We start from the raw sequence: 21190 nt of genomic DNA, 5'->3' as shown, positions 1-21190 counted from the left end.
CGTAAGTAAGGCAATCAGAAACCTTTACACATTTTGATGCACCCGAAACCACTGGCAGGTTTCTATTTTATTTCCATGTGCCGTATACCGCTTCCATAGTCAATGTTCCTGCTTTGGTTCGTGTACCTGCTAAAATGTGTGGCGCTTGCTTTTTATTTAAGAACAAAAAAGGTTCCAAAAAAACATGAGCAAAGGCAAGCTGCTACACGTGACCCGAATCAGCCAATCAGGCGTGCCGAATGCGTGCAAGTCCTGCTGGTCGACTCCACCTCCGCGAGTGACGTCGACGTCGCGACTTTTTGAGCTTCTCGGCCTAGCTTAGCTGGCTAGCCGCTAAACAGAGCGAGCGAGCGTTCCAGACCGACTTTGAGCGCAGTCGAGCGAAAATGTGCGCAAGGACAGCAGCGTACGGCGAGGAACTTTGGAGAGCAAAAGACGACGGCGAGAAGCCAGCACGCGGCGGCGGCGGCGGCGGGAGCGGCGGCGGCGGCGGCGGCGGCGGGAGCGGCGGCGGCGGCAACGGCGGCGGCGGCGGCGGCCGCGCAGGTTTGTTGACCTCCTCAAGCCTAGCGTCTCGTTCGAATGCCCGTTCGGGAGCGTTTTCAACCTCCGTCAATGTTCAAAGAGCCCATCGAATCGGGAAAGGGGAAGTCGTCAAGTCAACACGAATCAAGTCCATGTTCAAGTCGGGCGATGGCGGAGGAGCGGCCAAGATGTCTTTGAGAGCTCAGAGCCCCCGAAAGGTGTCGCTTCGCCCACCGTGACGTCGGCCATCTGAGCCCAAGCGCAATTGTGACACTCGCAAAGACGCCACGTCAGGCAAGACATTGCGGGCGAACCTGGAAAATTAAAGGCAGAAACAGTGGTGACGCCAGGTGTGGCAGGTGTGGCGGGTGTGGCAGGGCATTAGTCTTAGCTGGGGGGAGGAGGGGGGCAAAAAAGCGCTGCGCTGCACACAGGCCGGCCTCCAGTTGGCTGCAAAATACCAGCTGCGGGTCATCCGTTTCGGTTACCAGTCATGAAAGGCATTCGTCGACGCGCCCATGGCTTCATTTCCCACAGAAATCGGACGGTGGCGTTCACTGGCCGATCGATCGGCGCGCCACCATGGGCCTTGTTTGTTACCTTCTCATTTGAATGACTGTCAGTCATTTGCAAACACTCCTAAGATGACAGTCGAGCCAAACCGTGCGTGTTTGTCTCCTTGTGTCTCCAAGACGTCCGTGAGGATCTTCTTGCCGGGCGCCAGGCGTCTCTCCCCCTGAAAGAGGAAGCGGCGAATCAAGAGCGCGGCCGCTATGGCGAGGAAGAGGAGTCAAAGCCCCCCCCCCCGATCAAAGAGGAGAAAGAGCCGCCGCCGCCGCCGCCATCGCCGCAGCAGGAGCGATATGAGGAAGAAAAGCCGCCGCGCACAAAAGAGGAAGAGAAGGAGGAGCCAGTCACCGAGCTGCCATCCATTGGCCGCCTTCTGAAGGAGGAAGACGAAGGTCGGAGGGAGGCCGGCGGAGGGGCGGAGCCTCCCAGCGGCGGCGGCGGCGGCGGCGGCGGCGGCTCAAGTCAGCTCGCCGCGTCAGAAGGTGACGGACGACCACCCACACACGGACTCGTCTATCACTCGTCGCTATCGGATAGTCACGACGCGCCGTCGCACTCGCCTCACGCTCGCGAGAGGGATGAGGAGGATGAGGATGAAGAGGATGAGGATGAAGAGCCCTCGGCTGGCTCTGACAACCGACGCCGGAAATGCTCTCAGTGCGGGAAAACCTTTGGCTGCAAGTCTCATTTGAAGAAGCATCTGACGATGCACACGGGAGAGAAACCTTACGAGTGCACAGTTTGCCAGAAGCGATTCTCTCAGAAGGGAAATTTAAGACGTCACTCACGAACGCACACTGGCGAGAAACCTTTTGCCTGCTCAGTTTGTGCGCAGAGATTCTCCAGCAAGAGCAACTTAGTAGGGCACAAAAGAAGACACAGTGGCGAGAGACCGTTCGCCTGTTCAGTTTGTGGCCAAAGATTCTCTCAAAAAGGGGCCTTAAAAACGCACGGGCGAACGCACACCGGAGAGAAACCCTTTGCCTGCTCGCTTTGCGCTCAGACATTCTCCGGTAAGACCAACTTGATCAGTCACCAGAGAACACACAGCGGCGAGAAGCCTTTTGCCTGCTCGCTTTGCGGCCGACGTTTCTCCCAGAGGGCGAGCTTAACAAGTCACGCGAGGACACACACCGGAGAGAAACCCTTCCCCTGCTCGCTGTGTCAGCGGAGCTTCTCTCACAAGGGCAAATTGCGAATGCACACGAGGACCCACACTGGAGAGAAGCCCTTTTTCTGCACCGTTTGTAGCCAAAGATTTTCTCGGAAGGACAACGCAAAGAGGCACAAGTGCGCCGGCGAGAAGGGCAACGGCCGCTGAAGCCAAAGATTTTCTCGGAAGGGCAACGGCCGCTGAAGCCAAAGATTTTCTCGGGAGGACAACGCAAAGAGGCACAAGTGCGCCGGCGAGAAGGGCAACGGCCGCTGAAGCCAAAGATTTTCTCGGAAGGGCAACGGCCGCTGAAGCCAAAGATTTTCTCGGAAGGACAACGCAAAGAGGCACAAGTGCGCCGGCGAGAAGGGCAACGGCCGCTGAAGCCGGCGCGGCCTTCCCGCCGCCGGATTGTCTTCCGAGATCGCGTGGAAGGGCGGCCGACGCACATTGTTGACAATTTGCACTTGGCGCCACGCGTCTGCTCTTTTGGCCACTCTTTTTTTGTCTTGTTTATCCGTTGATTGAAATGGGTCCGTGAGGAAACTTGGACTCGTACGTGAGCCCGACTAAAATGTCACGCTGAATAAAATGTCACCGTTCTCGTCTGTGTTTGCGTTGCTCTCAGTGGCCTTACCTGGTGCATAAATGGAAGTTCCAAATGGCCAAATAGCTTTCAATCCAAAATAGCTGTGAGGATAATTGTTGTTTGAAGGAAGGAGCTCCAAAGGCGACGCCGTTGCAGATGAAGCTAGCCAAGCTGCTGACGCTGTGCCTCCGCGTTGTGTGTCTTGTCTTGTCTTTGTTTTGCGTCTTCCAAAATCAAACGTCTCAAAAAAGACCAAAAAAAAAAAATAAGTGCGTGCAACTCTGCACCTATGAATGAACTGTTTTCGCCATTTTTATCAAAACGTCATACATTTCATGTGTTTTACTGTCCCATATTTAATGTCTTTGTATTCCAGTTGAGACTCGGCTGACTTCGATATGAGTTGAACGTCTTTTTTTTTTTTCAAGAAAAGAACAGATTGTATCGTTTTCATATGTTATAATTGGCGAATCAAAATTACAACGCTTGTGCACCTGTTTGATTTTTGCGTTGATGGATATCGATGGTCGTACACTGACGACCGTGTGAAATATCGCGGCATTACGTTTCAGCCTCAAGGGGTTAAAAGGTCAATGTAAGTGACGTCCGACGTCGTTTCCTCTCACCTCCGGCCTGACTTGGGGAGCTGCTGCAAGTAAGCAGTGACTTTTTTGAGGTTCGTTTTCCCCCCAAATGTCTGCACTGACTGACCGTACGCGACCGTGCCATTTTTGTTGCCACTAGTGACTGAGATTTAAAAAAAAAAAAACCAATTCAAAAAAGGAAATTGAGGTGTTTGTGTTAGCATGCTAACTGCTAGCCACTAACCTCATACGACGCTGACAGAGCGTCACGTAAGAAAAGAAGAGCGAAACAATGTAAAAGAACACGAGATTGTCCATATCCTGAGATATTTCGATTTCTATTGAATTCCCCCAACATGCTGTTATTAGGTGGTCCCTTTGTGTGCTTGATTTAGCCTTGAATTGACTCGACCCGCCGATGGCCACTTGATGAGTGCAGCCAACACGTTTTATTGAGCTTACTTTGCATTATGAACAGTTCTAAGGGTGCACTAAAATGAACAAAGTAAGGAAAACTGAAAAAAAACGTTATCAATGAAATCAAATTGAAAGTGTTTTTTTTTTGTTTTTTTTAAGGAAAACTTACTGAAAGCTCGGCTTAGGTTGATAAAGGTAACTATAGCGAAAAGTACTTGATTTAAGTCTTTGTGTCAAATAATATCAGGGTTGATTTTAAAAGTAGTCATTTTGGTATTGCCGTACAAGGGCAGTTGTTTGTAGTTGACTTTATTTCACAACACTTGGTTACTTTTTTTCCATCTTTTACATGACAAATGTATCTAAAAAAAAGTACAACTTTTACAAAATGAATGCAAACTCAACTATAACGAAGCATTTTCTAAACAGTGAAAACCAACAAACTCTAGAAACGAGAAAAAAAAAACTGCTCTAAAAAAAAAGATGATGAACTTTTCATCTAAAAACGAATTGAAACGAATGGAATTCCAAAATATCCCAAAAAGAAAAGTCCAAACTATGATGAAAAATGGCAAACTCTTTTGACTTACGGTGCTTTATTTATCAGCCCCAAAGAAAGTTGTCGTCTACTCAAGACGATTTGACTTTTGAATGTACATGGGGCACTAGGCTCTCTACATGATATTTACTGTCGAAATGTTCCCGTTGCACATCCAGGCCCGGTTCGTGCGGGGAGCTGTGACGATGAAGAACGGGAAGAACCTGCGAGCCGCCGCAAGACTCCTTCAGTGCAGTGCGGTAGGAGGCGCTGTAGCCCACTCGTGTCCTAAAACACGCTCACCCGCGCTGGGGTCACGGTGGGACACGATCCCACTTAGTGACTGACCCGGCCTCAAAGTCCAAATCGTCTTCACGGTCAAGTAATTGCGTTTGGGTCGCCGGCCCACAAATGCCTTTGTATCGTATTCATTCTTCTCTCGGCTGTTCTTTCGCATTTTGCACTTTGACTCCGCTTTGTCTTTGATGTCGTCAAATCCATTGAAGCAAAAACAAAAGGGTCCCTCGGCAAAGCTAAATTGATTTTCCCAAATCATTTTGAGACGTGCTCTCGTCAAGTCGCGAGCAGATTTGCTCACAGCGTAAATATTTGTTGTAGCCTATGTTTAAATGTTCATATTTTGACCTCGTCATGCAGCCGCGAAAGAAAGGCCGGCCGCGAGTGCGTGACGTCGACCCGGTGCTTTCCTTTCTTGCGTTTGAACCAGTTGGGAGCTGGTTCCAAAAGTTGTGCACTACTGCATGGATTGTTTGCATTTCCAAAGCGACATTTGCCCGGTCGAGCCCAGCCAGAACAGATTGTCATTTGCAAAGGCCCGGAAAGCGTCGACGCTTCCTCGCGCTCGATCCGCGTGGCAAAGACGACGGCCCCAGCGGACCTTTCGCTTTCTTACGACCCGAGGGGCTGTGTCGCTTTTACTCGGCACTAGGCGACTTTTGAGGAGGAAACCACAAAGCCTGCTACAAACATAAAAAAAAACCCCGCTGACTGCTTTCTGGCGTACAATTTTATTTCCAGAGCGCATTTCGCACCAGACCTTCAAAGATGGCCGCTCTTGTCGCCAGCACGCTTGTGCCTCTTTACATAATCATCGCGAGAGAATCTTTGGCCACAAAGTGAGCAGGAGAACAGTTTCTCACCGGTGTGCGTTCTCGTGCGGAAGTTCAAGTTTGCCTTCCGAGGGAATCGTCGACCGCACACCGAGCGGAGGAAGGGCTTCTCGCCTGCGCGCGTTCGCGTGTGGTCGATTAACGTTGCCTTCGCCGAGAAACGTCGAGCGCGAACGGAGCAGGCAAAAGGTCTCTCGCCGGTGTGCGCTCTTAGGTGCGTTTGCAAGTGAACTTTCTGCGAGAATCCCCGAGCGCAAAGTGAGCAGGAAAAGGCTTTCTTTCCGCCGTGCGTTCTCGCGTGTCTTTTCACGTCTCCCTTCTGAGAGAATCTCTGAGCGCAAAGTGAGCGGGCAAAAGGTTTCTCCCCGGTGTGCGTTGCGCCGTGCCGCCGCAACTTTGCATTGTCGCCAAATCGCCGACCGCAATCGGGGCAGGCAAACGTTTTTTCCCCGGTGTGTGTGGTCGCGTGACATTTTAAAATGCTCTTAAAAGCAAACGTTTTGTCGCACCGAGAACATTTCCGGCGTTTGTCCGCGTGACCCGCAACACGACCGTCGTCGTCAGCGTCGGTCGAGCGTGACGTCACGTCGTCGCTATCCGATAGCGGCGCCAAGAGGCCGTCCGCCGGTGATGGTCCGTCATCGACGTGATCAGCGGCAACGCATTTCAATGGCCATTCATTTTTGTTTGGAAATGTCTGGCGCAGTACATGAACGCAAAGAAAATGGCATGGCCGTTATTAGGAAGATCAGCAAAAAGTGGCCTTTTACTCGGACTTGTTCCTGCTTGATTAGGAGTGTGGTGTGCGTGAATTGAATTTCACCTTTGCCTGACTGTGGATGCTATGACGGAAACAAAAATAGCACACCTGTTCGATGTAAAATCCCCCCCCCCCGGCCCCGGAACAAACCTGCGGGGCGTAACTCAACTCGAGGCTTCTCCTCGTCGTACTCCGCCGTCCTTCATTTTCACACCAGCGTCACAAGACTTGCAAGACCTGAGCCTCCCTCACACAGGCGACTGTCGAGCGCAACCTGTCCCTTTGCTAGCGAGCTAAGCTAAGCTAAGCTAAGCTAAGCGACGCTTCAAAGCGCACCGGGACTTTAGTCGGAGCCGATAATTGCTTCCGGTCGGCTACAGTAATGGTGGGCTTCGGCACGTTCGGTCCAAATCGGGAACAAATGCAGGGCAGCGCCTGGCTGGTCCGAGGTGCAGCGGGCAACTACGGCAACGCCATTCGAAGAAAATGGGTGAATCGCGCGATTGGCCGGGACGCCCGTAAAGGAATACTGAACACCACGTAGCGGGTGTCCGAACGCGTTGCGTTCCTACAATGATGTAAGACGAATATTTGCGTATGTCGGATTTCACCGTTCAAGTCAGAATTGATGTGAAAATACTTTGTACGAAAAAGGTGGTGGTAATAGCCCAATAATAGGTGATAAACTGTCATTAAAAATAAGAAGCAGCACAAAAGCAGGCTTTTGGAGCGAGGAGCAAAGCGGCCGCTTCATTCCTGTGCCGAGTGAGTGACGTGAATATCAAGTGTTTTATTGACAGTAGAAAGTCAGGAGCGGAAATGACGTCCGATTGAGTCATGACGCCGCCTGCCGCCGTAGACGGCGGCTTATTCCAACGCCGGAGGAGCAACTCTGTCCGCTCAATCATGTCGACGGGATGTTCCCGAAATTGGACTTTTGACCTTACGCAAACGTAGTCGCGACGGTGCTCGGGGCGAAATGGCGGAAGAGGCGCGGGCATCGTAAAGTTGAAGGAGTGCCTCGCATTTGAGCAAATACATTCCAATGGATTATGACGACCTTGTTTGTTGTGTCCTTTTTTTTTCGTTTTGTTGCGTCCCGGTTGCGACTTGGAGCCAATTGGAAAAAGGTTTGGGATTTTTTTTTCCCCCACCACCTTTATTGGCGAGCGGCGCGGGTTTGGCTTCAATAGAATATGAGTAGAAGAAGAAGGGTGAAGGAAAGGTGCGGGCGCGGCGGGCGGCCCGACGCGCGGTCCGTCTCGTCTACTTGTCCAATTTGAGCAGCTGCGCCTGGAGGTCGTGGAAGAAGTGCGGCCTCTCCAGGGCGATGTCGTGGATGATGGCGTCCAGCAGCAGCCTGGCCGAGTTCCTCTTCTCCAGCGTGTCGTTGACCTCGGCCATCAGCCACTGGAAGAAGTTGACCTCGATGTCCCTCTCCACCGGGTCGTAGAAGTAGCCGTGTCGGCGGAGCGAGGCGAAGACGGCGGGGAAGAGCTTGGAGAGGAACTGCTGGGCGCAGGCCTGGGCGGCGATCATCTCGGCCGTTTCCTTCTCTTTGCGCACGGCCGCCTTCTGCTGAGCGATGCGGCACTCCTTTTCCTCGTTGCGCCGGCGCTCCTGCTCCCGCAGCCGCTGCACCTCGGCCAGCTCGGCGTTGCGCAGCTGCTCGAAGGCCCTCTGCTGGGCCCGCAGGCAGGCCAGCTCCTCCTCCTCCATCACCTCCAGCAGAGACTGCTCGACGGTCTTGCCCACCAGCACCTCCAGCACCGGCCGCACCTCCCGGTCAAAGTCAAACAGCTCGCCCTCTTCGATTTGCGTGGCCACGTCTTCGCCCGATTTGGCCGGGATGAAGAGCGGGGTGGCCGGCCTGTCCAGGAAAGCGTCGGTTTGCGAGTCCATGTCTTTGGTCACCAGGATGTGACTCAGCTCCTCCAGATAGGACTCGGTTTGCACGTCCACGTGCTTGCGCCCGGGCAGGTTGTCGTGAGCCTTGAACCACACGTGGTCCCGGGACCCGATGAAGTCCACCGATCTCTTGCGGAAGCCGTGCTGCTGCTGAATGTCGCCCGCGCGCGCGTGTCGACCGGGAGCGCTTCCCCTGATCACCCGTCGGTCGTACATGATGTTTCCGTACGGCGGGGGGTTGTTGTTGTCGGCCGGCGATCGGCTCAACTTGGAGCGGCTCTCCACCGGCCTGGGGCGACTGGCGTACACGTACGTCGCGTTCTTATCTCGCTGCGAAACGGAAGTCATGGCGCCAAAGCGCCAAAGCGCCGGCCGCGCCCGACGGCCCGGGACTCGTCCGGTCGCGCCGACTGTTTTCGGGGAGCTCGGCGACTTGCGCTTCCGATTTGAGCTGGCTGAGGCTGGAAGGGTCGCGGGGGGCGATGCCGTTTGTTTCCTCCCGCTCTTATTTCACGTGTGAAGCGCTTACGGGGGCCGTCCCAGAATGAAAGACAAAGGTCGCCCGCTTCTTTGCTCTCGCTCTCATCGGTCTCGGTCGTCCTCCCCCGGCGCTTTTGCTAGCGAGACGATTCGCCGGGACGGTCGCTCGGCCCCCTCGTGACGCGTTTGGTTTCCTGGCGGGTCACAAAGCGCAAAGCCTTGTGACATCATCGTCACGCATACAATTTCCAAGTGACATGACATTGGGCCCTCCGTCCGTTGAATGTCCAACGTGTCGTTTGACAAAGTGTTGCGACGACGGCGTCGCGGTTGCTGCGGCGTGGTGCTCTTGCGTAGTTTGCCGCCGTACTCTCAATGGCGTCGCACAATGCACTCGCGGTCGTTGAGAAGTGTCCGTCCGTGTTGGACGTCCGCGTAAAGCACGCTCGGGTTTCAGTCAAATGCGTTCAACCGTGGCATTTTGCCAACACTAATGTGTGCGTATTTGTGTATCCAACACAAATGAGTAGACGCTGACACTTTAGGCCAAACGCAAGCATCGGAGCAGCAGACATATTTATTTCTTTCATAATAATTATCAGGATGAGAATAATCGTAATCATAATGACGCCGATATCGACCGGAGCAAAAGTGATTAGCAAACACGACATTTTTTTCTTTTTTGCGGTCACTCTTGAAAAAGGTCCAGAATCCTCGCCGCCGGCTAACTGCAGTATTTGATTGGCCGGTGACTTGTCAATCATCTCTCAACTGCCGCCTTCTTATTTTGGATTTAGTGTGATCATTCCATGCGTCTGCTTCCCCCCCCCCCCGCTAGTACCATTTTTGGCCAACTAGTACGTCCTTAAGATGGATTTCTTTGCTGTCCATGTACTAGTATGGTCTGTGTTCTCACGTTCTACGTTACTAGTCAGGCAAAACGGTCAACTGGTTGACATGGGCACACCAACAGTACTACTAGCAAAGTGTTAAGTGCGAGTAGCACATGGTTGTCAACACGTGCAGTTTTGTCCTCACTACAAGGACAACATTTACAGATGGCTCGAGAGTCAAACAACCAGTGGACATTTTGGTGCTCTTAGTAGTTTCCATGAGGCTACTAGTATGTGACAGATGCCTGCTCGTTAGGCCTAGTGGTGTTACTCGTGCAGCACGGTCATTTAGTAGTAGTCCTTTAGTATGAGGTGGTGATCTACTAGCGCACTGGATTGTCTTGCTAGTGAGGAGAAAGAGTGTGATAGCACATGGACCTTGTCGGGGTGCGGAATAAAAGCTCAAATGGCAGCGTTTATTCAACGTCCACTTGGAGGTTGAGAAAACAAACACACGAGTAGTAGCTTACCAGTAAGTTCTTCCACTACTGCGGATAAAGCGCATACTAGTCGAATAAATACGCCACTGCGGAAAAGAAATGCATAGCAAGACGGTCGTTGTACTAGTGCGCTCGTTTTTTGCTAGTGGAGGATGTATTAGTCTTACTAATGAGTACAACGGGGGGGCGGGGGGGGGACACTTGTCCACAGACCTTGAGCTGGATTTCAACGAGCCATTTGAGCAACCGTTTCGTCGCCATCGTTGGTATTAAGCTTCAGCTTTGACCGGTAGGCCAAAAGTGGCACTAGTGGCGGCGGCGGCGGCCATTTTGTGACACAATAGAAAAGTTTGGAATGAAACCGTAGCAAAAAGAAAGAAGAAAATAAAAAGGACTTTTATGGACACGCCTGACGTCACGTGTGCCTTCATGTGACGGGAGCGGTCCTCAGCGCGTGGAAAGGGCGGGGCCGGAGGCGGGGCAGTTCTGGGTGTTGTCGGCGGGAGGGCGGGCGCCGCTGTCCTAGAAGGTCTTCCTGTGGATGGCGCGCGCTCGGTCTTCCTCGTACTCCCGCTTGGACACCCACATCTTCTTGAAGGTGTCCAACGACGCCAAGATGGAGCCTCTGCGGGTGGGCGGGGCCACACAGTCAGCGCGTTAATCGCGACATGAACGCAAGTCATCTTAGCTCATCGACTGCCGTGGACGTTTATGTCCGTCCGGACATTTTTTCAGCGGGCGGCCGAGGAAGAGAGTCGCACGGATTTGCGTGTGAGGAATCGAAACTTTCACGTAACTGTAGTGACAAGCAGACGCCAGTAGATGGCGGCGTTGCATCGCTTCGGAGGGGGGATCAGCGCAGCTTTCGATTGGAGGAAAAGATGAGACGATGGCGATTTTACGAGAAAGAAATGCCAACGTGACGCAAGATGTATCTCGGTAACAAAAGTTTGGGCTTTTTCATTATACTTTGCATTTATTTCATTTTGACTTCATCTTTTTAAATCCAGTTACTTTTAATTCATTTTCACAGCAGGTTTGTTCGTTTAAATTTTTTCGAAAACGCTCCCTTTGAAGTTTTGATTATTTTGGTTTTTTTTCAAATATATGGTGTATTAGTTAAGTGCAAAAGACCAAAAACAAAAGTCGCAAAGTATTGCGTAATAAGGTAAACTACAAGCGTTTTGCTTTGGAAACGTCCGGCAGTCCATGAGTTAAAAAAGAACAACAAATAGACCAAAGTCATTTTGTACCCGATCCACGTGGAGTAGAGTCTCTCCTGGGGGGCCGAGATCTGCACAGACACACAGCCGTTAGTCAGGAAGCGTTATTAGCGGTGGGGGGGGTGTCAAGAGAGCAGAACCTTGATCTTGACGTCTTTGGGTGCAAGCTTCTTCACTTCAGTCAGTAATCTCTCTCCGAAGCCTGAAGGGGGCGACAGTGTGTCACACAGTGTTTGGCGACGGACGGACGGACGGACGGACGGACGGACGGACGGACGGACGGACGGACGGGCGGGCGCTCGCACCTTTGATGAGCGTGGACCCCCCGCACAGCACGATGGTGGAGAAGAGCGTGCGCCTCAGGTCCATGTCGGACTTCTGGATGGCGTAGGCCAGGACCTCGTGGATGCCCGAGCTCTCGTCGCCCACCAGGTCGGGCCGGAACAGCAGCTCGGGGGCGCGGAAGCGGGCGGGCCCGATCTGAAGGCAAGGGCGGGATTGGTCAGCGCCGGGAGGGGGCGTGGCTTCGGCGACAGATAGGCGCCCGCTCACGTTTAAGGCGCTGCCGTCGGGGAGGACGTACTGAGCCTTCTCCGTCTCCAGCGTCTCGTCCTTCTGAGGGTTCAGCGACAGGTAGCACGCCCTCTGGTGGCGAAAGCGGGCGCTACGTCATCGGACCACGTTTTCGTCCAATTTCATCGTGTCAAACTCAAGGTTTGGGAAAGCGACAACGTTTGTTAGTTTGCACTTGTTTGAAGGCTTATCATCATTGATGCTAATTTCCCTTAGCTCCTCGATGGTGCTTCACATTATATGTTAGCATTAAGCTAGTGGGCATTTATTCGACGAAATAGTTTGTTTGGAGGAGTGTACATCTATATGTACGTACAGTGGTGCCTTGAGATACGAGCGACGCGACACTTTCAAGAGATGAGCTGACGTCGGACAACTTTTTGCTTTGACTTGTGAGCAAAAATGTGAGATTTTTCAATTTTATTTGTATAGCGCCTTTCATCGCGAGAAATGGGACAGATAATGTAACTGTGCTCAAGCACCTATTCTTTATCCTCTGCAAAGACCGCGTGTTTTCAGAGCGCCACCTTGTTCTGCGTAACGTTCGGACGCCGCCTCACCTCCTTGATGGTGCGCACCACCTCGAACTCGGCCGAGGTGTTGAAGTTGTAGCCTTCCTTGCGCAGGAGCAGGCGCAGGTAGCGCGACACGTCCCTGCCGGCGATGTCCACGCGCATGATGGAGTGCGGGATGGCGAAGCCCTCGTAGATGGGCACCACATGCGTCACGCCGTCGCCCGAGTCCAGCACCACGCCCGTGGTGCGTCCGGTGGCGTACCTGAGCGGCAGGGAGGGAAGGACAACCGAGCGGCCGGCCGGCCACGTCATATTCTCCGCCGCAGGTTTTCCATCGCTCACATGCTCAACTTTAGGGAAATCGCAATTTGGTGATCAAGGGGGAGGGGAACGACTCAGTGATTCCTAACGCCGTCATTTGGTCCGACTGCCGTGGCGAAATGAGGTCTTAAGTCGATTCATCGTTCCAGCCCAGCTAAAATAGCGCATTTGAATGGCCGCCAGTGATGGAGCGATTTTTGCTCTTGGCGGCCCGGCCCGGCCAATAGCGGGGCTCAACCCCATGTACAAATCATTGTGATGTGGGAGTCAATTATTTAGTTGGACTCCATTGGCTTTGTTACTGGATTTGATTCCTCGTTTGGGCTGAATAGTCAAGTTAATTTAGTCCACGCTATTCAGACAAAAAAAAAAAAGTCAAAATCCTAAAATGGTGATTCAGTCATGTCTTTTTTAACCCGATTCATCAAATGGAAAAAAAAGTCATTACTTGCAGCCCCTGTGATAAGATTCATTCTGTTTCATTTTTTTGGGTGGTGGTGAGCTGGTGAAGACGTTAGCTGGCACGCTTACAAACTGAGCACCGCCTGCATGGAGATGAAGAGCGCGGGAACGTTGAAGGTCTCAAAGAAGACCTCGGCGGCCTTCTCGCGGTTCTTGCTGGGGTTGAGAGGCGCTTCGGTCAGGAGAACGGGATGCTGAGAAACACACGCGGACAACAGCTTGACAAGCGGCCCTTTCTTCACGCTCGCCATGAACGGCAGCGCCACGGACGGAAGGACGGACGGACGGACGGACGGACGGGCGGGCCGGCCCACCTCCTCGGAGAAGGTCTGCAGCTGCTCCTTGGAGTAAACGTACTGCCAGATCCTCTCCATGTCGTTCCAGTCCTTCACGATGCCGTGCTCCATCGGGTAGCGCACCGACAGCAGCCCGCGGTGCTCCTGGCGCACGGAAGCACAAACGGGCAATCACACACCCTCACCGAAGCACCGGGCTGCCCGCACGCATGGAACAATTCATGCAATGGACAGCACATGGCCACACACTATTGATTAGGATTTACCAGGTTTGACCAGGCGATGCTTTGTAAGCACCCCCCGCCCCCCCAAAAAAACACAACAACCTTGATTGCCCAGTCAAGGTTGGGAACGCTGGCGTAAGGAGTTACCTCTGCTTTTGGCCCGATAAAAAGGTCTCCCTCCAAGGCGCCCGCCATGACGCGCACATGTTTGGGACGCCCGACACTGCAACACACACACGCGCGCAAGTAGTGATAGTTGCTTCACCGTCAGCTCATGCTTGCGATCAAAGTTGAAGAAGAGCCACCGGCACGACTTACTAGTTAGGAAAACAATATTTGGGGATCTGGTCTCCAGCAAATCCAGCCTTGATGACCCCTGAACCCTGCGCACACAATCGGAAACAGACGTGGCATGATTCCATGTGAAGCGTGTGAGGATGAAGAGGCTCATGAGACACGGCCGCGGGCCAGGCAACAACAAACGGGCACTTTGTCCCACCGCCGACGAACGCGACGCCACGCGCGATTGGTTCTGCTGCGCGATTCATCTGTACGGTCGGCATATTGAGGAGTGTGTGGAAATATTGATTCATCACCACATTGCGATATTCTCCACAATTAAGTAAATTCTCAGCCTCAATTAGCGTTGAGGCAAATGTTCGCAGCTCAGTGTGATAGGGTCTTGAGCAAACACAATGTTTAATTCTCTGCCCTACATCGACTCCATTCAAATGAGTCACGTGTGAAAATGAAGTCGACGTCTCCAGCCCTGATGTGCTGACGCTGGATCCTGCGATTCAGAAGCAAAAATCACATTCGCCAGGTAAAATAAACTGTTTAATTGGCTGTTAGTTTGGACATGTACAGTATGTTACGTTGTTAAGTGATTCAAGTTGACAGCTGACTACATGCTCCACAGGCAATACAATGATGACAAAACACACGATCAGATGGCATTTTTGCTTCTGGTCGATCATTTAAGTTTGGCTTGAATTTCATGAATGAGCAGCAATCAAACAGCCACTGACTTCATTATTTGAAAGTAAGCTTAAGTCAAGCATCTGTTTTTCAGAGTTGAAAAATGATTTTGTAACATCAGAAACAACATTTTGGGTTGTCTGTAGCAGTACATTGGATTTCTTAAATGCAACTCAACGTTTCTTGTACAGACAAAAACAAAAAAACGAGATATGTAGTGATAATTTTTATTTATTTTTTCTGTGCAAGATCCCTGATAGCTAATTCAAGCCGTCAAATACAACAGCAAAATGTTGCGATGCTGAATCTAGGAAAAAAACAAAACTGTTCAAAATAAAATGTAAAGTGATGTGATGCTGAAACTATCGGCAGCTAGGTAGCATTTGTCATCTGTCACTTCGCTGGTTGGCTAGCAGCCGGTCAGCTAGCATTACGAGCTAGCTCTCGCTAATGCTAATCGGCAGAATCAAAACAGTATCCAGGTCCGTCTTCCAATTGTGTTTGTCGTCGGTTGTCGGTACGTATAATAATAACGATAATAATAACAATAATCAGGTGGCGGTGTGGGTAAGCAAAGGGCTGCAGATAGCTCCAAGACAATGGCGTGGCTAAGCTAACAGCTAGCCAGCGGCGGCCTCGGTTTGGGTGTGGGCGAATGACGTCATCATACTCACGTTATCGATCACTACGGGCTGATTAGCTAAAATGTCATAGGACTCCATGACGGGCGAGAATGTTGAGTCGCGCGTCGGTCGGCGTCCACTTTCGGTGCTGAATGACGTCCAATGCGTGAGGGGAAAAAAAGCGTCCGCCCGTTCGTTCGTCGCTCGCTCGCTGCGCGGATGAGCAGAGCGACAGTGGGCGCCGCTCCAGTCCGCTTCGACGCTCCTCTCCTACCACGTCCCGCCCTCCGACCACGCTACACGTCAGCACGGCGACTGACAGCCAATCTGACCAATCACAATGAAGTATTTGATGACAGACGGGAGGCTGAACCAATTGAAATCAGGAGCAGTTTGCGGCCGAGATTTCGAAGACGCACGGTAACAGCGGCTGGAAATGACCTCGTTCCTGTACTTATGTAGATTTTTCAGGGGACTGGTCTTTCCTTGAGTACTTACTTTTCTACGAGGCCTAGCAAAGGTAAAGCATTCTTTGTAAATGCATTGTGCATTGGTGGCTTGACCTTGAGATACGAGTTTGCGTTGTTCTTTCGGATAATATTGTCAACATGATCTGTGTTTTAACGTCGCACATGTTATGGCTTGTTTCTTTTTCATTCTTTTGGTGTGTTTTGCGGATTTCGTGACTAAAATAATCCAGTATCCCCTCAACCAGCCTGACCATCTTGTTTTTGTTTTCTACCTGTGCGCGCGTGGTCTTTTTGAAGCACTACTTGAAACAATCGTCAATTTGCTACATGCTACATAGGAAAATGTTTATTTTCCTTCCATTTTCTTCTATCTGTATTTTAATTATTCGTTTATTTTTTTTAAATCAAATATCAACTAGATTTCCCATTGTTTCGTTCCTCGCGGTTGATACTCCCATTTCCCACACTCTTCCTGAGCGTTGAATGTACCGGCCGACCAATCAGTGCAAGATTCACAAAAGGGGGCGTGTCTAGGGAGGAAAGTCCGTGAATCCCAAACACTACGAAAGAGCTCAGGCGAGTTCGTCAAAGACAAATAATATATAACTGTTTGGCTGTATCCGTGCTTCAAGGTGGGTTATGTGGTAGGAGGATATTTGTGTGTCGACAGTGTAGGTTTTATCCGTGCTGTTGTTTGTTTACACGTCGTCGTTGACGCTAGCTAGCTAAATTAGCTTAGCTATCTCCTGTTGGCACTTGGAAGTAAAAACGTCCCATGCGAACAGGAGACCCGTGGAAAAAAAAGTTGTGATTGTAACTCAATCAAAGTTTATTTTTGTACGCGCTGACATTTAACTTTGGACGTCATACGATCGAGTGAGGTGTGCTACACACACGAAGCCGCTTGCTTTCATTTCACTGGAAGTTTTTACGGTTTCACTTTAGTCTTGGAAAAAAAAAACCGAATAAAGATTGAAAAGTGATTGCCAAATTATGACACGGTTGTGTTTATAATTATAGATGATTACAATATTGCCTTTGTAAAGACACGTTTTGATTATGGGTGTACTTAATGAAGTGTCTGCTGAAAGTGCGTGTGACGTCACGAAAGTTTCGTGATACTTTGGCTAGGATAGCCTAACAAATGGTGGTTATTGTGTCATTCCACAGCTTTTCTGATGGATTGAGGCTAATGTGAAGAAGAAAATCATCATGGCTGCCACGCTGGATGAGGAGCAGCCGGAGAAGTAAAACCACCACTGACACCCCCCCCCCCCCCATCAAACATCCTTCGATAAACAATGAATGGACCCCCGCATACAATTCTTTTGGGGGCTCCAAAAAGTTTTTGTTTTTCAATTATAATGGCCCTTTTCAATTATTCACTGATTTGAACTCTTCGCATCAACCCGAAATCACACATTTTTACTTGGCAGGGGGCCGCGTGCGTTCCCTGGTTGGTCAAACGCTAAACCAAACATATTTTGCGTTTTTACAGCATAAAATAATCCCGCAGTATTGACTGTGTAAACAAAAGACTAATCGCTACAAATAAATGGCACGCATCTTTCCGAGGACCCCTTAGCTGCCCCAACCAGGTGCCGGACGGAAAATGGTGAAAGTTCAACACTGAACAGTTGATGCAAAAACATGGCAATAATAGAGAGCAATCCATCTTTTTGCCCACCCGCTGACTTTGAAGGCATCAAAACGTTGTGCGATCCCATGGTGGCGGAGGCGGGGCCTAGGCATAGCTACGGTATGTCATATCCCAAGCAAGGGTTCTGTTGTTGCCATGCAAGATTCCAGCCTCGGGGGCGACAGAAATGACATACTCTAGCTTCAATTGCTCCGTTTGTTCTCTTCCATTTGACTTGACTTGAGCGGCGGCATATGTGAAGCTCACGTCGATGTCACGTTTTAGCTTGCGGCACAAGGCGAAAATTGAACGAGTTATTCATAAATCAAGGCACCGCTGTTTAGAACGACAACATTGGCTCACAACCGTCGTAACGCGGGAACTTGTGACTGCGTTGCGAGCCCCTTCCGTAGACATTAAAGTTGCGATGTCATCTTCAGTCGACAGAAGTGACAAAATGGCCGCCCCCTGAGATGGCTCAAAATGTTGCTTCTTAACTCCTATTCCACAGAGGTAATATTCATCAGAATGCCGTGTTTCAACCAGTGGGCCTGCTGGGAACATATTCTTGAAAAAAAAAAAAAATGTTTGGGTTGATTTTCCCCTTTGAGAGCAATGATCAAAAAAAAAAAACCAACTCCTCTTGTATCCATGTCATATTTTATTGATCTGACTGCTTGTTCCAAGTGCCTTATGACCAAACTGATGAGGAACATGACGAGTGCAACTAGAAAATGTTGTTGCTGCCTGCGTTGCGCCGTTGTAACGTGAGGAAGTCGTGCCGATTTTGACGAGCTGCCCGCAAACCCGCCCAAAAGGAACATTGAGCAGTCGTGTTGCGTGTGCGCCTCAGACACTGCTGGGTGTGTTTGGCCTCGGAGAGCGACGACGGCGGCGCGCAGTGGCTGAGCCCGTGCCGGTGTAAAGGCTGCACCAAATGGATCCACCGCTCGTGTCTTCAGCGCTGGCTGGACGAGAAACAGAGAGGCGGCGGCGGCGGCGACGGCGTGGGCGTGGCCTGCCCACAATGCGGCACGCATTACCGCATCGTCTTTCCTAAGATGGGTACCGCAGATTCTTTTTTGGACAAATGCTTTTGAGCGTCTGAGCGAGCGAGCGAGCGAGCGAGCGGGCGCGCTGCTGCGCTAGAGCTGAGCGTTGACGCATGTTGCTCTTTTGCGGCCGGCGCCAGGTCCGCTGGTGTACTTCCTGCAGCGGGTGGACCGCGCGCTGTCTCGGGCCAGTCCGCTGGCCGCCTTCGGGGTGCTGGTGGGCACGGCGTACTGGTCCGCCGTCACCTACGGCGCCGTGGCCGTCATGCAGGTGAGCGGCAAGTGTGCGTTTGCGTGTGCGTTTGCGTGTGCGTTTGCGCGCGTGTTCACACAGCGTGCGCCTTGTGGAGGTCAGGTGGCCGGACACAAGAAGGGCCTCAACATGATGGAGGGCGCCGACCCTCTTTTCCTGCTGATGGCTCTCCCCGCCATCCCCGTCATCCTGGTGCTGGGAAAGATGGTGCGCTGGGAAGACTTTGTGTTGCGCCTGTGGCTCCGATATTCCTCCCGGCGCCAGCGTGGTACGCACATACAGTAGGCTCGCGGGCGGTGTCGGGCCGCGTTGTCACCGCCGCGTTGTTGTTGTTGTTGCGCGTCAGCTGTCGGCGGCGAGCCGCCCCCCCCTCCGCCGCCGTCGGTGTCGCGGACCCTGTGCGGCGCTCTGGTCCTGCCGTGGATCGCCAGCCTGCTGGGCCGTCTCCTCTTCCGCCGGGTGGCCTCCGACCTGCGGCAGACCCTCCTGGTGAGCCCGCCCCTCGCACGGCGACCGTTCAAACGGAATACGGCCTATCGGCTTGAAATCCCGATTCTTTCATGCAATCATTGCTGCAAGATCCAAACTCGGCCGTGAGCGAGTTCTGTTCCGACAGGCCGGTCGGGGGGGCGGAAAATGCCGACGCCGTCGGGGAGGACCAGTTTGAAATGCAAGAAACTCGTCCGGCGCCGATCAATTCAATGAGCCGAATGAATGAGAAAATTCACGAGCGTACGCCGTAGGGCTCTGCAATGAATCGAAATTCATTAACATTTACGATTGTTGCACTCCGCCGTTACAAAATTGGCATACTCGTCAAAAAAACATTTTTAAAGCGGAAGTCAACCCGAACATCTTTTTTTTCAAGAATATGTTCCCAGCCGGCCCCCTCCATTTGGATTCATTTTGTGTTTGCGGAATAAGTGTTAATCCACCAGTTTTTAGCCATCTCCGGGGGCGGCCATTTTGTCTTCTGTCGACTGAAAATGACATCACAATCGCGGCTGACCCGTTCCCTGAATGTGAGCCGTGATTGGTCGTTACCTGAGCAGTCTTGACCTCATTTTCAGTCGACAGCGCGTACGGGGCGAGCGAGAGAAAACAGACTTGTGCGGTCCTCCGTCCACAGGGGGGCGCCACCTTTGTGCTGCTGAAGGGCTCGCTGAAGGTGTACGTCAAACATCAGCAGCACATCGCGCAGACCAAGCGAAACATCCTGGACTACCCGGACACCCGCGACACCGCCGCCGGTCCGTGACGACGGTGACGACGACGACGACGACGAGGACGGCATCAAAAGGCCGCTTGCGCCCGCTTGCTACGGCGCTACCTCGCTCGCCATCACAACTCACTTCCACAAATTAGCACGAAAACCAAGCAATATTTCCCGTAAGAAAATGAAATAATGACAATTAGTCTGTTCGAGGCACCCCCAAATATCAACAAAATGACATTTCACCATCGAATTATGGTTGTACGTAGAGAAAGCTGAAACATGAATGAGTGAACATTTGAACTTTATGGAACGACTTGATGGTGAGAATTTCGTGGTTCTCGCCTTTGGGGCGTTTTGCGTAAGATGTGTTCAACAGACAGACAGAAAGGTCTTTCCCACAATCCGACAAGTTGGGGCAACGTTGGCGGTGCTTGTAAGTTGCATGCTTTTACTTTTGAAGGTCTCACTTTTTTGTCAGGAACTCTTGCCATTAACGCATCGGTCGGCTAATTGTTTTGAGTTGTTCAAAAAAAGATTGGGTTGTGGAAACGCACTCGGAAGTTCCTATGGAACACCTATTGCGCAACTCGGGAAACGCAACCAATGAACGAGCGTAAATTGCGGAAAGTCAATGACTCTGTCACGCTGTTTTATTTTATTTATTTTTTTAATGTGTCAACAAAAAGGGTAGGATTCCCCAAAAACTGGAATTTCCGTTTTGATGGGAGACAACTTGTCTCAAACCAAATCATACGTCAACTTGGGCTCACAAAGAGCGAGGTTCCACTGTTTGCGTTTGCACTGCTCACAAAATTTCAGAGAGACCCTAAAAGTCGCATTTGCAAGTGAACTTGATTCCATGAGCAAACGTTTGCAGGGATGATGTCCACAAAAAAGCTTGGAGAGCATTTTGGATTCTTCCACAGATTTCATGCCAAAGCCCATTCTTGTGCAACTAACCTTTTGTGAGAAGTGAATTTGGCTCGATAAACTCGGGCGGGATGTGCAGTACACAAAGAGCACAATGTACATTTAGTTGAAAGAACGTTTGTTTTTGTTTTTACGAAATCTAGTGTGAAATCAGCTGCATGTCTGCCGCCTCATACATCAAAAATAATGTCAAATTATTATTATTCAGAGCCTGTCAAAAGATTTCGTTTTTGGGCTCTCTGGTGTTGAAAGATGATGACATATGACGGTGGTTATTTTTGGTTGACATTTTGTCCCTTCTGGTGAGTAGAAATGTACATTTCTCAAAAGTTTTATTTGAGTTGTATTTGATTAATAAAACTCTTTTGTGATGTCACAAAATAGATCTCAGTCACATGGACGTGTGTGTGTGTGTGTGTGTATATGTA

General features: G+C 51.1%; 3 protein-coding genes and 1 pseudogene across 5 annotated transcripts; 2 read left to right on the top strand and 2 right to left on the bottom strand.

The window, feature by feature from the left end:
- Window positions 1–29: 29 nt before the first annotated feature.
- On the bottom strand, window positions 30–9121 carry LOC147135976 (radial spoke head protein 3 homolog pseudogene; annotated as a pseudogene). Its single transcript, XR_015089925.1, has 2 exons — window positions 6417–9121; window positions 30–1261 (listed from the first exon to the last, which is right to left on the bottom strand). The product of XR_015089925.1 is annotated as a radial spoke head protein 3 homolog pseudogene (transcript).
- On the top strand, window positions 272–2555 carry LOC147135977 (uncharacterized). The gene is made up of 2 exons (XM_086054397.1): window positions 272–546; window positions 1218–2555. The coding sequence occupies exons 1-2, from the start codon at window positions 387–389 to the stop codon at window positions 2414–2416; spliced, it is 1359 nt and encodes a 452-aa protein (XP_085910523.1). The 5' UTR covers window positions 272–386; the 3' UTR covers window positions 2417–2555.
- Window positions 9122–9213: 92 nt separating the features above from the next.
- actr1b (actin related protein 1B) lies at window positions 9214–15474 on the bottom strand. Its single transcript, XM_086054413.1, has 11 exons — window positions 15254–15474; window positions 13920–13984; window positions 13749–13824; window positions 13396–13521; window positions 13151–13275; window positions 12344–12560; window positions 11763–11855; window positions 11516–11690; window positions 11351–11412; window positions 11241–11281; window positions 9214–10612 (listed from the first exon to the last, which is right to left on the bottom strand). Exons 1-11 carry the CDS (start codon window positions 15299–15301, stop codon window positions 10510–10512), a joined length of 1131 nt encoding a protein of 376 aa, XP_085910539.1. The 5' UTR covers window positions 15302–15474; the 3' UTR covers window positions 9214–10509.
- A 702-nt stretch (window positions 15475–16176) lies between these two features.
- LOC147135974 (E3 ubiquitin-protein ligase MARCHF5-like) lies at window positions 16177–21143 on the top strand. Of its 2 annotated transcripts, XM_086054426.1 has the most exons (7): window positions 16177–16304; window positions 16843–16919; window positions 18165–18376; window positions 18504–18634; window positions 18719–18884; window positions 18963–19105; window positions 19746–20024. In XM_086054426.1, the coding sequence occupies exons 2-7, from the start codon at window positions 16885–16887 to the stop codon at window positions 19872–19874; spliced, it is 816 nt and encodes a 271-aa protein (XP_085910552.1). In that variant the 5' UTR covers window positions 16177–16304; window positions 16843–16884; the 3' UTR covers window positions 19875–20024. The 2 variants fall into 2 exon arrangements, with proteins under 2 accessions (XP_085910552.1, XP_085910553.1); XM_086054427.1 differs by lacking the exon at window positions 18963–19105 and having other exon boundaries at window positions 19746–21143.
- The last annotated feature ends 47 nt before the right edge of the window (window positions 21144–21190 follow it).

The sequence above is a fragment of the Filicampus tigris genome, chromosome 15, assembly GCF_054856515.1.
Source record: "Filicampus tigris isolate MCC_2025a chromosome 15, RoL_Ftig_1.0, whole genome shotgun sequence".
NCBI lineage: Eukaryota > Metazoa > Chordata > Actinopteri > Syngnathiformes > Syngnathidae > Filicampus > Filicampus tigris.
This window is presented reverse-complemented; position numbering and strand designations above follow the sequence as displayed.

Excerpts from the sequence above, each read along its gene's own strand:
- LOC147135977 (XM_086054397.1), top strand. The coding sequence starts at position 387 with ATGTGCGCAAGGACAGCAGCGTACGGCGAGGAACTTTGGAGAGCAAAA. Across the intron at positions 547-1,217 it reads CGGCGGCGGCGGCCGCGCAG|ACGTCCGTGAGGATCTTCTT; the intron begins GTTTGTTGACCT and ends TGTGTCTCCAAG.
- actr1b (XM_086054413.1), bottom strand. The coding sequence starts at position 15,301 with ATGGAGTCCTATGACATTTTAGCTAATCAGCCCGTAGTGATCGATAAC. Across the intron at positions 13,985-15,253 it reads AGCCCGTAGTGATCGATAAC|GGTTCAGGGGTCATCAAGGC; the intron begins GTGAGTATGATG and ends TTGTGTGCGCAG. Across the intron at positions 13,276-13,395 it reads TGCAGACCTTCTCCGAGGAG|CATCCCGTTCTCCTGACCGA; the intron begins GTGGGCCGGCCC and ends TGTGTTTCTCAG.
- LOC147135974 (XM_086054426.1), top strand. The coding sequence starts at position 16,885 with ATGGCTGCCACGCTGGATGAGGAGCAGCCGGAGAA. Across the intron at positions 18,377-18,503 it reads CATCGTCTTTCCTAAGATGG|GTCCGCTGGTGTACTTCCTG; the intron begins GTACCGCAGATT and ends GGCCGGCGCCAG. Across the intron at positions 19,106-19,745 it reads ACCTGCGGCAGACCCTCCTG|GGGGGCGCCACCTTTGTGCT; the intron begins GTGAGCCCGCCC and ends CTCCGTCCACAG.